General features: G+C 43.7%; 1 protein-coding gene and 1 long non-coding RNA gene across 10 annotated transcripts in view; one reads left to right on the top strand and one right to left on the bottom strand.

Moving 5' to 3' along the window:
* Window positions 1-14603, bottom strand: part of LATS2 (large tumor suppressor kinase 2) — a 59268-nt gene that overhangs the window by 19516 nt on the left and 25149 nt on the right. For all 9 annotated transcript variants that reach the window (XR_016463373.1, XR_016463375.1, XR_004170151.2 and 6 more), the window contains 2 exons: window positions 5032-5164; window positions 772-2309 (listed from right to left, as the gene is read on the bottom strand). Coding sequence is in view for 3 of the 9 variants with exons in the window: in XM_031615879.2 (XP_031471739.2) it covers window positions 772-2309; window positions 5032-5164 (1671 nt within the window). In the remaining 6 variants the exon portion in view is untranslated. The remainder of the gene's footprint in view (window positions 1-771; window positions 2310-5031; window positions 5165-14603) is intronic.
* On the top strand, window positions 1553-5019 carry LOC116244285 (uncharacterized). The gene is made up of 3 exons (XR_004170154.2): window positions 1553-1620; window positions 2669-2776; window positions 3772-5019. It is a non-coding gene; the product is annotated as an uncharacterized LOC116244285 (long non-coding RNA).

Genomic DNA, 14603 nt, shown 5'->3' with positions numbered 1-14603 from the left:
AAAGTCATAGTCATATTCTAGATAATCACGCCTGAAGGGAAAAACATCAAAAACTTTTCCACACTTAAAAACTAAAAACAGAACTGCCAGAGCAATCATCAGAACTTGGCAGCTTGCTTCAGACAGCCCTATCAGTGAGTCAGTTTGGTGCTACTACGAGACGTGAATGAAGCTCTCAAAGTGCACCTCACTGAGACCTGCTTCTAAAACAAGTTCCAGCAAAGGTTCCAAGATCATTTCAGCTGGCCAAGAGATGATTACTTGCATGGTGTTATTACTAACATATGTTCAAGAGACAACTTTCAGTCAGGTATTATATATTCAAGGGAAAATATAGCATAGTAAATCTACTGCCAAGTTAAACTGTGGTTTTGGTGAGTAAGCAGTCGCTATCATGGAATAGGCAGGAAGAACTGGAGCAAAGAGAAAACCTTTCTCAGATTTTTTCAAGGACTGTAATGTATTGTCAGTTACCATGGTCTCAAACCTGGCTGCTGAGTCCTTTTCTATGCAAGCTTAACACTTTCCTACTACAGGTGTCCCTGCTTTATTTTACTTTTCTTGTATGAGGACATACTACTACTTCTCTCAGCTTTTTCAAACAGTCTTCCTGATCTGCACCAAGGCTGCCAAGTGAAAACAGTCTGGAACAGGGAGTGTTGTATATCTATTATCACTTCCCAGAGAACTCGCCTTTATACATTTTTTGAGTGATTTAAAATAGTAATAGTTAATTTGACCCTATTTATTATATATATATAAAAAAATTACTTTAGCCATTTCTTGCTCCAATTGTAATCTTCTGTTAATTTTCTGCTGGTAGGTTTTTATGACATTTTCTACATGTTGCTCCATATAGAACTTGAAAGCAAATGGTGAGTAGCTCTTTATTCGGGATTCTCGCTTTTCCTCATCTTTGCCATTTTTTCGCACGGGCACTGGAGATGTCTGGATCTGCTTTTTATCCTTGCTTGGTTTTTCAGCTTTAGTGTTCTTGCTGTTTTTGTCATTTCTTTCATTGTTCTCCTCAGCCTTATTGCACGTCGAACTGGGGACTACACGGAGGGTCTGCTCTACACCCATGCATAAGCAATTGATATCAAACTGCTCAGAGCTGCCGGGAATTAACAAATGCTTGGGATATGGCGGTGGTGGACACCGCAGCTCCTGGTTACCATAATCCACATCTAATTGATAGGCATTGGCCGCTCCAACAGCTGGAACATGCTGTTCAATGATCTCTAGGCCATCCACGGCCGGTGCCTGGGCAGGTAACCAACCAGGATGGGAAGGTCCCACTGCAGTCTGAGGCTCCGGTCTCATCACTCGCATGCTCTTCACTGGCTGGAGAATATGAGCAGATGTGACCGCTGTGATTGTATTTGGAGATGTAATTGAAGGATCAGGTTTTCCTGGAGGAACCTGTCTCATAGACACGGTCACTTGTGGTTGTTGCTGATGGTTGTTAAAGGAGTTTGTTCTGCTTGGCACTGAGGCATCAGGTCTGAAGGACACGTGTTGCCGTGGAGATGATTCTATTCCTGGGTTTTGTAAAGAATCTCGTCGTGAAGGTGTTGCTGCCTGCCACTGCTGAACTTGAGGATTATTCATGTCATAGAGGTCCATGTTCAGACTATTTCTAGATGGAGTTAATAGATTTTGTGGTGGGCTGTCTGAAAAATCATTACCAAATGCTGGACCTCTGGATATCACGTGCATTTGATGGGAAGGAGGACTTGTTTGTTTGTGATGAGAATGTGACATATACAGGCTTGCTGGTGCCTGCTGAAATGCATGACTGGCATTATTCTGAACAACTGCCCCTTTATTTGGGAGATTGGCATAACCTCCCTCCTGCTGCATCTTGTTTTGGAAGGATGGACTCCGCTGAACTCCATACCCCATGGGCTCCCCCTGCACCATCATGTGCTGCCTACTGTAATGTTGGCTGTTGGTGCCATGGGAGGCCTGCAGCTGCAAGGCTGGGCTGCTGTGATTAGACACAGGATAATTAATCACAGAAGACTCAATATTTGCAGGGTATGTTTTCTGCTGATGGCTTGTTGGAGTGCTGTGAGTGCCTACGCCAGAGGGTCGCTGTACAGGCGCATTCATAGCAGCAGACTGTGAAGCAGAGATTAAATAGTCCATGTATGGCCGTGGAACTTCAGTTAGCATATTTGCACCTTCTGCTGCAAAGCCTGTCCCTTCATAGGCTGCATTACTGATCTGATGGTAGGACGGAAAAGATTCGCTCGATCCTTCGAAGCTTGGCCTGCGAGTTACATTATTTGGCACAATACCCTTTCCTTTATAAAAAGAACACAGAAAAATATTAGGAAACAATTCAGGTGAAGCAGTTACTTTGCATTACTCATCCACCTATCCACACACATGTACACAGTCTAAGGATTATGTGTTACAAAAAAAACCTTACCTCCCAAAACCTAAATTAAGCACTCTCAACAATCAAAGTGATAGGTGCCAAGTATTACCACCAATAACAAGCCACTGGCTCACAACACTGATCATGCCAGGAATCATCAGGGAGTTCTACCAAATAATCAGAATAGAAGCACAAATTCCTTTACTATGAAGTCATCAGATTACACTTCAGCCTCGTTTTTAAAGCTGGACCAGCTTTCACATTGCTGCTCATTGCCCACAGACAGGAGGAAGCTACAGAGCAGAGGGGTATGTGCAGCACAAACGGGGAAAAAAGCTCCCTGAAGCACTGTCAGTACAACTTGAAATCCACACTGCTTTAAACTACCAGGTAATCAGCCTGCTTCCTTCTCTACAGTGAGCTCATTGCTCATGCTGGGGATCTGTTTGTATCTCTCTGTTCCACAATGCTCCTCAAACATCCTTGTTTTCTACTCTACTTCATTTACAACAAAGGTGTAATGCAGCTTATCCTATCTTCTTTCCAATGTGTCGGGCAAAGAATGTCCCCTCAAATCACATTTTCCTGCTGTTCAGTGTGTCAACATGCTAATCTCAGCTTGAAGGACTGCAGAGACAAGATACCAGCATTCCTGTGCTGGAAGTGTTAATAGCACTTTTCATCAGTTCTCTCATCTGTGGACAAACTGTGGGCACAGAAAAAGATAGAGAGATACTCTGAGCTGGCTTTTTGTTCCCGCTCTGGCTCTTTAGCTTTCACAAATTGTAGGACTTGGCCCATGTATTCTTGAACAATTTCCTTTTAAAATCTTGATTTCACAAGGTCCGCAAAGGCAGTCATACTGCACTAACAGGCTGGACTGCTGGATTGAAAGCTTATTTGCCTTACAGCGTGTCTCAGCTGGGCCAGGTGCAGCACCCTTATACACTGCTGTGAACTCCTCACCTGCATACACACAAACTCACAAGAACATGCAGAACATTAAGCCAGGCCTATGCACCATTTCTGCACACTGAAGAGGCTGTGCCCGTACTAAATGACGCATCATGAACAATGCCATGTTTTGAAATTAAATGAAGTTGGACAAATTATCAATGTTCTTTCAAGTGTCATCTATTATCAGCAGCAGTTTTTCCTGTGATAACATAAGGGCACACTTCCAAGGCTGTACTTACAACTACTCCCTGGAAACTGATCTGCCAGAACACAATGAGATGCACTGATAAGGCTGTGGCAATCCAAATAATCCTAAGAAGTGGCTGCTTTGGGCTGGATGTGGGAGGCAGCCACATGACCCTTTTGTCATCTCCGTCATAAAGAATCATTTGGAGCCTCAGGGACAAACTGACTTTGTTTTCTCATAGGCCACTGAGAAAAGCAGCAGCAATAACTGTCATCTTCTGGGACATATTCTTCAGCTGCATAAAGAATCTTGCTGATGTAAGGAGAGGTATGAACTCTAACTCTGAGATCTGTAAACCAGTAAGTCTGTTCTGGTCTGTCTAAGGAATATTTGGAACTGTGAAGATACCAAATATATTAGCTGCTGATGATTTTTTTTTCCCCTGCATATTCCCAGCCAAAAAGGTTACAACCATCTCTTGCCTGTGAAGTGTTCTAACCTCTAAGATTCATTAACTGTACTCATGGCATCAACTCTTTCTATATATAGTCTCTGTCCAAAAGAAACGCTATTAATTTTTAAGTCTTGATGGTATGCTAAAACTCATTAGCTTTACTATTAAAGTAGGACTAAAATGAGTAACGTGAAAAATCTATTTCCATATACCAATACATGAAATTCAGAACTGTGAGTTTTACATTCCTGAATTGCAAACGGAAAGTTCCCAGGTAGCATTACATGCTCCCCAATCAGCTGCAGGAGACCTGTGCTATGTTAGCACAAACAATGCAACATCAAACAGATCAGTATGCTGCTGCTGAACCATAGGCAGGCAAACATCATTTGCACGATATTCAAGTTTTGCATTCTACGTACCTAAAAGTAAAGGCAGATCTGCTCATAAGGTGAAGGACTCAAAGCAGCTGCATGTATTGGAACGTTAAAAAAGCAAAACCAACAACGGAGTCATTAAAGCTTTTTGCCTGGAAAGACTTTTTAACCCTTTTAAAAGAGATGTACGTTATTTTTGATGTTTGCTGGTCGGGCACACGCAGGGCCCAAATCCTCCCATTTAATTTATATAGAACAGAGCTAAAGCTGACTAGCAGGGATGAGTGAAAATGTTCTGCCACCTTGGCCTGAGCTATTTCTGCAGTCTACTCACAAGGATGCTAACATGAATGACTTCCTAGGAAGTGAGATTCACAGCTCCACAGCAATTATCTACGTGCAAGCTTTTACCTCATGGTAGACACAAGATGGTTTAGGTGACTTGCACTGAAGGACAGACAGCTTTGTGTTTAGGAAGGAGGATATGAATGTGCATGCAGATGGCTTTTGCGAAGAAGGTGCGCTATGCTCACTTTGCAGCCCAGCTGAGCATAACCACTTTCTGCAAGACTACTGTTGGACACTGCCAGTTTCTTTCTAACAGCAACAAGTTTACTCAAAAACTAGTTTATTGCGAGAAAGAACAATTTAAAGAAAACTTCATGCTTACCTGGTGAGGTCTGCTTAATTACACGTACTATCTGCTCATTTCTAGGATCCAAGTAGCCCATCTTACTGATGTATTCCAGAGCTGCTTCAATACTTCTGCTACCTGTCTGCTTCAGCGCCCGCACAGCCATTTCCTGTATAAAGCAAATACAAACTGAATCACTCTGAGACAAAGCCCAAACATTTTACTGCAAGCTAGAAAGCAATAAGCTGTCTTAAACTTACAGAAACTATTTGTAATTTACACTGCTAATAGCTGTCTGAAGCCAAATGGACTCACATTTTGAAAACACTTGTTTACCCTATACAATTAAAAAATTGAAAGAACCCACCAACTTCAACCTATCCAAGTTCTAGATCTGGAAAAGTCAGCACAGTTTGACTTAGTGTGAAACAGAAGGAAGTACTTGGCTTTTGGTATTTGAAAGCACGTCTCTCTAACATGCCAGCATCTCTCTATACAGTGAGAACAACTCTGAACTTCCCCAAACTCCACAAGAGCTAAGTAGGCAGAGACTGATCTATGCTGGGCAAATCCTGGCCCCACTAGAGGCAATGGTCTTTGCAATACTGCTCACTATCTACGTGGCAAAATACTAGCACATTAAGCTGTATTTCACATTATTGGCCTTTCAAACTGCATTTCAGTGGGCACACAGTCATTAATGAAAAATTAGTATGGGTGCCAGGCAAAATTAAATACTCCAGTTGAACTACTCCATCATAATTGCTGTTAGTGTCCCCCGCTCTCCAGCCAGGAAACCACTCTCCTGGAGTTTGTTTATACACTTACTTATGGCTCAGGTATATACAAAAGATTTCAACAGTGACTCTCCTCTGACTGTAAAGTAAAATTTGCAAATCCTCACAGGGCTGCAAGGTCTTTTCTGAAATGATGGAGAAAGTGAAATCCAGCATGAATTCATAGCATCGAACTTCAGCCCATCAAAAAGTCAGATTAACTTGTCTAAAGTAGTTGCCAAGAACTTCCAGGTACTTCCATAATTACTTCCAGAAGGCAATTTATAAGACAGAAACAACAGGAGATAAACTCATCTTTGGTAACAGACAATTAGAAGACTAATTTGAACCAGATCATTAGCTCTTAGATAGCAGAATTTGCATGAAATAAATGTTACTGTCAAGGAATTGCCAGCAAAGCTCACTACCTTTCCACCTTATTGCCATTTTAGGGGGCTTGTCTTGTTTAGTATCTTTATTGAAGACCTGGACAAAGGGACTGAGTGCACCCTCTGTATGTTTGCAGATGACACCAAGTTGGCAGGAAGTGTTGATCTGTCTGGGGGTAGGAAGGCCCTACAGAGGGATCTGGACAGGCTGGATTGTTGGTCTGAGGCCAACAGGATGAGGTTCAACAAGACCAAGTGCTGGGTCCTGCACTTTGGCCACAACAACTCCAGGCAATGCTAGAGGTTTGGGGTAGAGTGCCTGGAAGACTGTGTTGAGGAAAGGACCTGGGGGGTGTTGGTCGGCTCTTGGCTGAACATGAGCCATCTGTGTGACCAGGTGGCCAAGAAAGCCAACAGCATCCAGGCTTTTATCAGCAACAGTGCAGCCAGCAGGAGCATGGAAGGAATCATCCCTCTATACTCGGCTCTGGTGAGGCTGCACTTGAGTGTTCAGTTTTGGACCCTTACTACAAGACAGACATTGAGGCCCTGGAATGCATTCAGAGAAGGAAAACAGATCTGTGAGGGGACTGGAGCACAAATCTTGTGGGGAGCGAATGAGGGCCATGGTTTAGTGGGGTAATACTGGTGGTAGGTGGATGGCTGGATTAGATGATCTTGAAGGCCTTTTCCAACCTTGGTGTTTCTATGGTTCTATGATTCTCCCTTGAGACCTGCCCAAAGGCACTAAGTCAGATGGAATTTGGCTCGCTGGCTGCAGACGTGCTGGCTGTGTTGGTACAGCATTGCAAACACCCAGCTCTCCCACAGGGCAGGGCTGTGCGTTGGATTGCATGCAGGTAACCTCAGCACATGTGCCCCTCTCCACATCATCTGGAGCAAAGAGCTTTGCTTGGCTCAACTGCAAGCGCGTGTTACATTCTCACTCACTGTTTACCTAGCAATGGAGGATGGTCTCAGATGACACTAATTCACACTTAGCACAAAGCCACATGCTGGCACTTGGCATTTAGTTTCACTTAGCTCAGTCTCCTGCTACTCCCCCCAGAATGGAATTATTTTCTCCATTACTCAGAGGTTCTGCTTGGGGAATAGCTATAGCAAGTTTGAATATTTTTCATACAATTTATGAGTCATAATTCATAGAAAGGCAGTAGTTGGTTTCACATTTCCTATAGCTGAAATATTTCACTGGCATCAACACATTACTAAGTGCAATTTTAAAACAAAAAAACTATTATGCATGAAGGAAAGAATTTCCCACAATGTTCTTTTCCCCTATCTTTTTTCTTTTTCTGGATACATTTCTGAAGCATTAGCAAATCCGTATCTCAGTGCTCAGCAGTCTCACCATCAAGGGGCTCTGGCTGCCTGCACACTGCTCACTGACACTGGCTGGATCTGACCTTAGATCACAAGACTTCAATTTCCCCAAATACACAACAAGGTCTCCGAGCTGGATCTTGAGCTTTTTTGGTTTCGTCTGCTATGGGGTACCAAGAGAACAAACATCTGGTAAACAATTACCTTAACCATTAATAAAAGTCTACATAATGCACTTCTCCCCATCTTAAATATGATGGCTCTACAGAATTTAGAGAAGCTAAAGAACATGGCATTTTATCACCACCATAATGATAATATCTCAAATAACAAACCTTCCCTCCTACACTTGCACTACAGTTCTTATCTTTTGCCACTGCCACTGTCAGAATACCAGCAGCATTAAAATGACAACGGTTTGCTCACAGCTGTGTGTTCTACCTTTAGCAGGAAAAACAGGGGATTCATATTTAAATTTCAGTGGGAATAGTGGGAGGGAAAAGCCCAGACCATTTCAGAACAGACCATATTTTAACCTGGGACAGCCAGCAAGAGCTTGAGACTGGTGGATGTGTCAGTGACAATCTCACCCTTGTGTGAGTGACCTTGTGTGAGTGACAATCTCAGCCCATCGTGTGGACAGCAGCCCAGTACACCAGTTTTCCGCCTTTCATCTTCATGAGTCAACTCCCGCTCTCAGAAGGGTTTCCTCATCACTGACCCTGTCTGCTCAGCATTTACATTGCTGCTGGAAAAATGTAAGGTTTCTTGTGGTTCAAAAGAACACCTGTATTCCCCAAATCCCATAGCTTTGGCCTTTTCCCCCCACAGATATCATGAGGCACACACAACCTCTGTTCATGAGGTCAGTTCCCAGAAGGCTTGCATCATCTCTAAGCACATGGGGGTTGACAAACAAAAAATAAAGATTTCATGTAGAAAAGGAGGGGAAACAGTGCAGAAAATGAATTAAATAGCATCGACAACTGCAATTATGGGAGGCTAGAGGTTGGGGGTAGAGGTTTAAGTCAGATGGAAGGTGTTTGTAAGAAGGAGCAGAATGAGCTCAGGAAGGAGAGAAATCAATGCCACAAGTTTGCAGACCGATACTGGAAACAACAGAAAGGCTGGGAAACAACGTGATAGACACTGGACAGGGAGAAATGTGCACAGCTACACTGACACAGCCAGAGCTCAATGATATCACTGCAAGGTAAGTACATTTTAGAAACAGTAGGAAGTGAAGACCAGAAATGAGACATGAAAAAAATATATATCCATTTGGAACAGTATCCAATGCCAAAACATTCAAGTAGGCACAGGACCAAATCCAACTCCCACTGAGGTCAACAAAGGTTTCCATTAACTGCAAGGTACACTGCTCCAGGTCCTCTGTTTCTGCTCGTTTCCCTTTCAGCACGCCAAGCGCTGTCAGTTACAGCACTGCTGAGAAACCCAGCCCCTGGTTTCATTCTGCACACCCTGCAGCCAGCTGTCAGGGTCCAAGCACAAACATGAGCCCTGGCAGCATGCGCCCAAACCACCAGGGAACAGAGCAGTCCTGGCCCCAGCTCATTCTTTGCATTCTGTGTACTGCCCTTGGAGGATTCAAACATCTCTCTGTGCAAGCCCTCATGCACCTTTTTGCCTCTAGACACTGCTGCTGGTGAGAAGAAAAAATAAGTACAAAAAGAAAACGTGCTGTTACAAACAACTAATAACTTCATAATTAATGTTACAACTGTGATATTAAAATGAGGTTTCAGTGGTTAGTTGTGGTTCAGGACAGACCTAATGGAAAACTAGCGTCAGGCAAAGAACCACAAAGTTACCAATGTCATCTTTGTGGACTGGGGCAGCTCTGCAAAATTCCAAATTTGTGGGTTCACAAAAAAAAATGGGAGAGGGGCTGCTTCTCAGCTAGAGTCTCCAGCAGCCACCCAAACCAGAGAGCTGCACAGCCAGCATGCTCAGCAATTTCCCCATTCCTGTGTCTGCAGAAAGCAGCTTGCCAAGCCGCTTCAGGATGTTGTTAGAAGGAAAGGCACCTTTCAGCTTGGATGCTCAACAGGGAAAATCCTTGTTTAATGGTAAACAGATATTTGGACATGTGCACAAAGAGGCTGCACCTCTCTCTGTGCCCACAGACAACGTGAAAGGCTTCCCCTGCTTTACCCTCCTGCCTGGCCTCGCTCCACCAGCACTGGCAGCGGCGAGCGTTCTTGCTCTACTACAGGGTTGTCCAGCAACATTTTTCATTCAGAAGGCTCCCAGTTGCCAAGATGCATTTATCATCCAAGTGAAGATTGCACAATAAGTAAGACCTTTTCCCAAGAACATTGTGTCTGAAGGAGACAATAGGTCCTCCAAAATTTGGCAAAGGCAATTAATTGCTAACAACAACTAAAAATTAATTACTCACTTTCCATTCACAATGAAGGATGGGCAACAGATGCAGGAAACAGATACAGGTTCCCTCCGGAAGGGAGAAAAATCAGACTCATGCCAAAAGGCATGCTCCAGAATTGATTACGAACCTTTCAGAGACAGTCCACCACTGTAAGAAATTTCATTCATGATTTTAAACGTGCAAAAACTAAGAAATTCAGGAAATAATGTGTACAATACAGTCTGTTGGAATTACTGCAGCTCTACAGAACAGAGAACTGTATTATTTTAATACTACTTATCTGCAATTGCTCTTCACTTGGATTCTTCATCCAACTCTGTACTCTACTTTGGCTTTGCCTGATTTCAGGTTGCTGGCAGCAGGGGCTTCATCTTGCCCACAGATTCCCATGCTTGACTAAAACCCTAATTGAAACATTCTAGACATGTAACTAAAGATCTATCCTGAGAATCACTACAGATCTTCAGTTTTAGGGTATGAAAATAGCAGGAGAACAACAGCACAGGCAAAAAAAGACCTATTGAGTGCCTATTTGTTTGACATGGGATGACTTAGCCCCTTCATAATCCATGTAATCTATTCAGAAAACAAGGGCAATCTACCTCAATGCCAGCCAAGGTTTTTCTGCCTCCATCAATCCATTAGGGAGCTCTTCACTTCCACTTCACTTTCACAGTTACAGTGCTTTGCTGGCTGTACACCTTCCTCTTATTTGCAGCCGTAATTTCACAAGGCCACTTAATGCCCCCTACCTTTAGTTTCAATTATCTTTTAACTTCAAAAGCTCTGCTGTTATCTATTGGGAATGAACCCCCTCTCATCCCAAGGATTGCAGGTTGGCCTTCTGGGTTAAACAAACCACATTCCTTTGGTTTTCTCTTGTAAAACAGGCTCTCTGCTCTCTTTATCACTTCAGTGGCTCTTCTCTGTATCAAGGAAGATCAGACTGGAATAAGGTTTTTGATAAGAGCTGCACACACCACTCTGAGTAAGATGCAGATGGTGCAGATGATGTTACTTTGGAAGCAAAGTCATTCATTTTCTTTGTTGACTTCAGCAGAGGAAGTTTGAGTTTGAGGCTTTACTCCTGGCTTTCAGTCCTTCCTCGGAGACTCTGCTCTTTGTGCTCTCCAGTTTATGCCCGGTTCAAGCAGTACTTCAGCCCTTAAGGTCATCCATTACTTTGGTAGGACACTCCAGCCCTGCTCTGCACCTATTGTATGTTCTCAATTTGTACTGTCAGAATGTTTTTTGTTCTTTTTTAATCAGACTTCGTAATGGAAAAAGTATAAAGAACAGACAACCTAGGGTACATAAAGTACCAAGGGCTGGACAAAAATATGGGCAGGTGATGAAATACAAGATTCACTAAGTTAAACCAAATCAACATGTGAAAAAATTCTGAGCAGTAAGCTCAGAAAACCCCAGAAAATGGGGTTTTACAGGTAAGGAACAACTTTAAAAAGAAAGTTTTAAAATAATATTTCTATATATTTGTAGAATTAACAAAGGAAGTATGCCCAAAAAACAGAGGGAGAATTCAGGAAACAATACAAGGTTCTGGTCAACATCCTATCAGAAGAAAAAAAAAGAAATAAAATTACTATGACATTCACCACCACCTGACTGCTCATGCTTTTCTAACTCTTCTAGTCTTGATTCAGACAGTCACCTGCAGGCTCCTTAACTAACCTGTGTTTGCACAGCTGCCAGTAGAATAGGGTCTTGTTCTTGTTTCTCTTGCAGCACCTTGATAATTTCAGATTAAATAGAAGTAAGGAAACAAGCCCAAATGGTTCAACTTGCAGTAGTAGGCACAAAAGTTGTCGGAGTGCTCATGTGTCAGTGCTCCCAGGTCCCAGGACAGAAATCTTCATACTGCTACCATACAAACCAACCCTGTGAGACTGCCTTCATCTTTGAAACCACAGGACATAGCACATTTACTCTAGCTTATAGACAGAATGTGTTTGCATGTTAAGCACTCTGAAAAGAACGTGGTAACAGGAAGGACTGCAGGAAACTGACAGGTGCTACCCTGAGAAACAAATCTGCAAGTCACACAAGCTGCCCAGAAGAAACATCTGAAAACAGGCAAGGAAAGAGTGATCACAGCATTAACAGTAATGAAAAGGGAGTGAGAATAATCAAAAGCTATCACGAATGCCACTTGTTTTTGGATCTTTATAGTGAGCAGGCTGGAAAGCATGAACAGAGCCAAGCTGCTGTGACCCAAGCAGGAGGTGGGGGGAGCAGAGGGCAGCAGGGAGCAGCTGGCCCCATGGCACATGCAGCTTGGCTTGGGACCTGAAGGGCATGGCAATGCCTACTCTTCTTCCTGTTCCAGCCAAAAACATACTGTGCAGGGAGAAATCTCACTTCCCTTAGGCATCCAGTAGAAGAGACACTGACAGTACCCACAGAGGAGCTGTCATGCTCATGTATTTACAGACACCCTCTCCTGGAGGCATCTGTCCTGTACCAGCTTAGGGAAGAGCACAGGCCAAGCTCTGCCAACAGTGACAGGCAACAGGAATGTCTCTGCAAGTCCTAAAAGGCCCAATCTTAGAAAACATGCCTTGCTGCAGGTCACACAGAGAACTGAGGGGTGCAGTAGGACAGATCATCTCTATGATAAATTCACAAGCCAGACTTGCATTAGTGGCAATGAAGAAGCACGTATTTGTATGTTTTTGCTGTGCTACAGATCTCATCTTCTATCTACACCGAGTCCTTTCTGTGATGACACCCACAGCCTTCCACACGGTGCTGAGCCCTACACAGACACAAGGGAAGAATCCTATTCTGAAAGAGATTTCTGATTTAAAGCAGAACAAACAATTGTATATGCAGCCATAGCTGTTCCTCATTACTCTGGGTCTGCTCACTGGAGAGCTATTCCAACTATTCAGAGCTCGGTCTAACCAAATGACCCATGACCGATTCATCAACAGAAAGTTCTTTAAATCTCTCTTTACTCAGCGCTGGAGCAGAAGCAACTCAAATCAGAAGCATTATTATGTGTTAAATCAGAAATCCCGTACTCAGGAAAAGATATGTTACATAAATAGCACTTCACAAATCATTGCATTGTCAGGTTTATTTCACAGAGCAGGATGGAAGACCATACTTGCTTCACACACACACACCTGTAGGCTCACAGCATCTTTCCTAAGGTGCCATTTTATTTCCTCAAAATGACACCACTTTGGGGCAAGAACAAGGAACTGCTCAGAGCCTGCAGCAGGTTCCCAGCTCCAGATCTCTCCTGTCCTCCCCAGCTGCAGGCTCTGTGCTTACTGCTGCCATACCAGCAAGGCTTTTGAGTTCCTCTGGCTGACATGAGCCACACCAACCCACGGTCAGTCAGGTTCAGTGTTGCAGAAGTAACATAGCACCTTAGAATAGCTACAGAATTCTGAAGGAAAGAAACAGAAAGCAACTAGAAAATAAATTTAAAATTGATTTAAACACACAAGTTGTCCCTAGCCATGAAGCATCACATATCCCAAACTATACCGTGAAAACCCCACCCGGGTTCCTGTTCCCATTTCTGAACAGAAAGAGGTGCCAGCACAAACCCCAGCCCCTTTCAGCACCAAATCCAGCACTGGGCAAGCTCTGAGGTTCCCAACTAGCACTCAAAGAACAAGCAGCCCATTGACTCCTCACCAAAGAGTCAACCACTGAATCTTTTGTGGAGGGCAGAGAGGCAGGCAGCTTGTTGCCAGCCTCATTTTGACTCTTGTTGCTAAAGCTTTCAACACAGCACTTTCCAACTTCCATTTCCTTTCTCTAAGGAGGAAAGCAGGTGAGCTGACGCATGAGAAACCTTCAGAGTCCTTCAGCAGCAGCACTGCGGGGACTGCCAAGCTGTATCAAAAGTCATTAGCAGACAAAATTAGCCTTTATAGTCTTATAATGAGGAGGAAAACAAACACACTGCAAGAATCTTCAACTGCTCTTTTGCCATTTGAACCCTTCTTTTTGATTCATCTGTTTTATAACATATACCAGCAGCGTGCCCAGGTGGCCAAGATGGCTAATGGCATTCTGGCTTGTGTAAGAAACTGGGCAGCCAGCAGGAGCAGGGAAGGGATTGTCCCTCTGTGCTCAGCACTGGTGAGGCCACACCTTGAGTACTGTGTTCAGTTGTGGCCCCTCAATACAAGAAAGACATTGAAGCCCTGGAGCATGTGCAGAGAAGGGCAACAGAGCTGAGAAGGGTCCGGAGCATAAGGCTTATAGGGAGCAAGTGAGGGAACTGGGACTGTTCAGTCAGGAGGAGGCTCAGGGGAAACTTACTGCTCTCTGCAACTGCCTGAAAGGAGGCTGTGGTGAGGTGGGCATGGGCCTCTTCTCCCAGGTAAGAGCGATAGGAAGAGAGGCAAATGGGCCTTAAGTTGCACCAGGGGAGGTTCACATTCGATAGCAGGACTAATTTTTTCTCTGAAACAGCGGTGAGGCACTGGCACAGGCTGCCCATGGAGGTGGTGGAGTCACCATTCCTCGAGGTGTTTAAGAAACATGAGAATGTGGTACTGAAGAATGTGGTTAGTGAGCATGGTGGGGATGGGTGACAGTTGGATTTGATAATCTTAGTGGACTTTTTCAACCTAAATGATTCTATTATTCTATGTGTTAAAACAGTTCCAGCAAAAGCAGCATCATGCTGTGCCAGGACCAGCT

This window comes from Phasianus colchicus, chromosome 1, assembly GCF_987193195.1.
Source record: "Phasianus colchicus chromosome 1, bPhaCol1.hap1.1, whole genome shotgun sequence".
Lineage (NCBI taxonomy): Eukaryota > Metazoa > Chordata > Aves > Galliformes > Phasianidae > Phasianus > Phasianus colchicus.
Note: the sequence above shows the minus strand (reverse complement) of the source record. Positions and strands in the feature narration are given on the sequence as shown.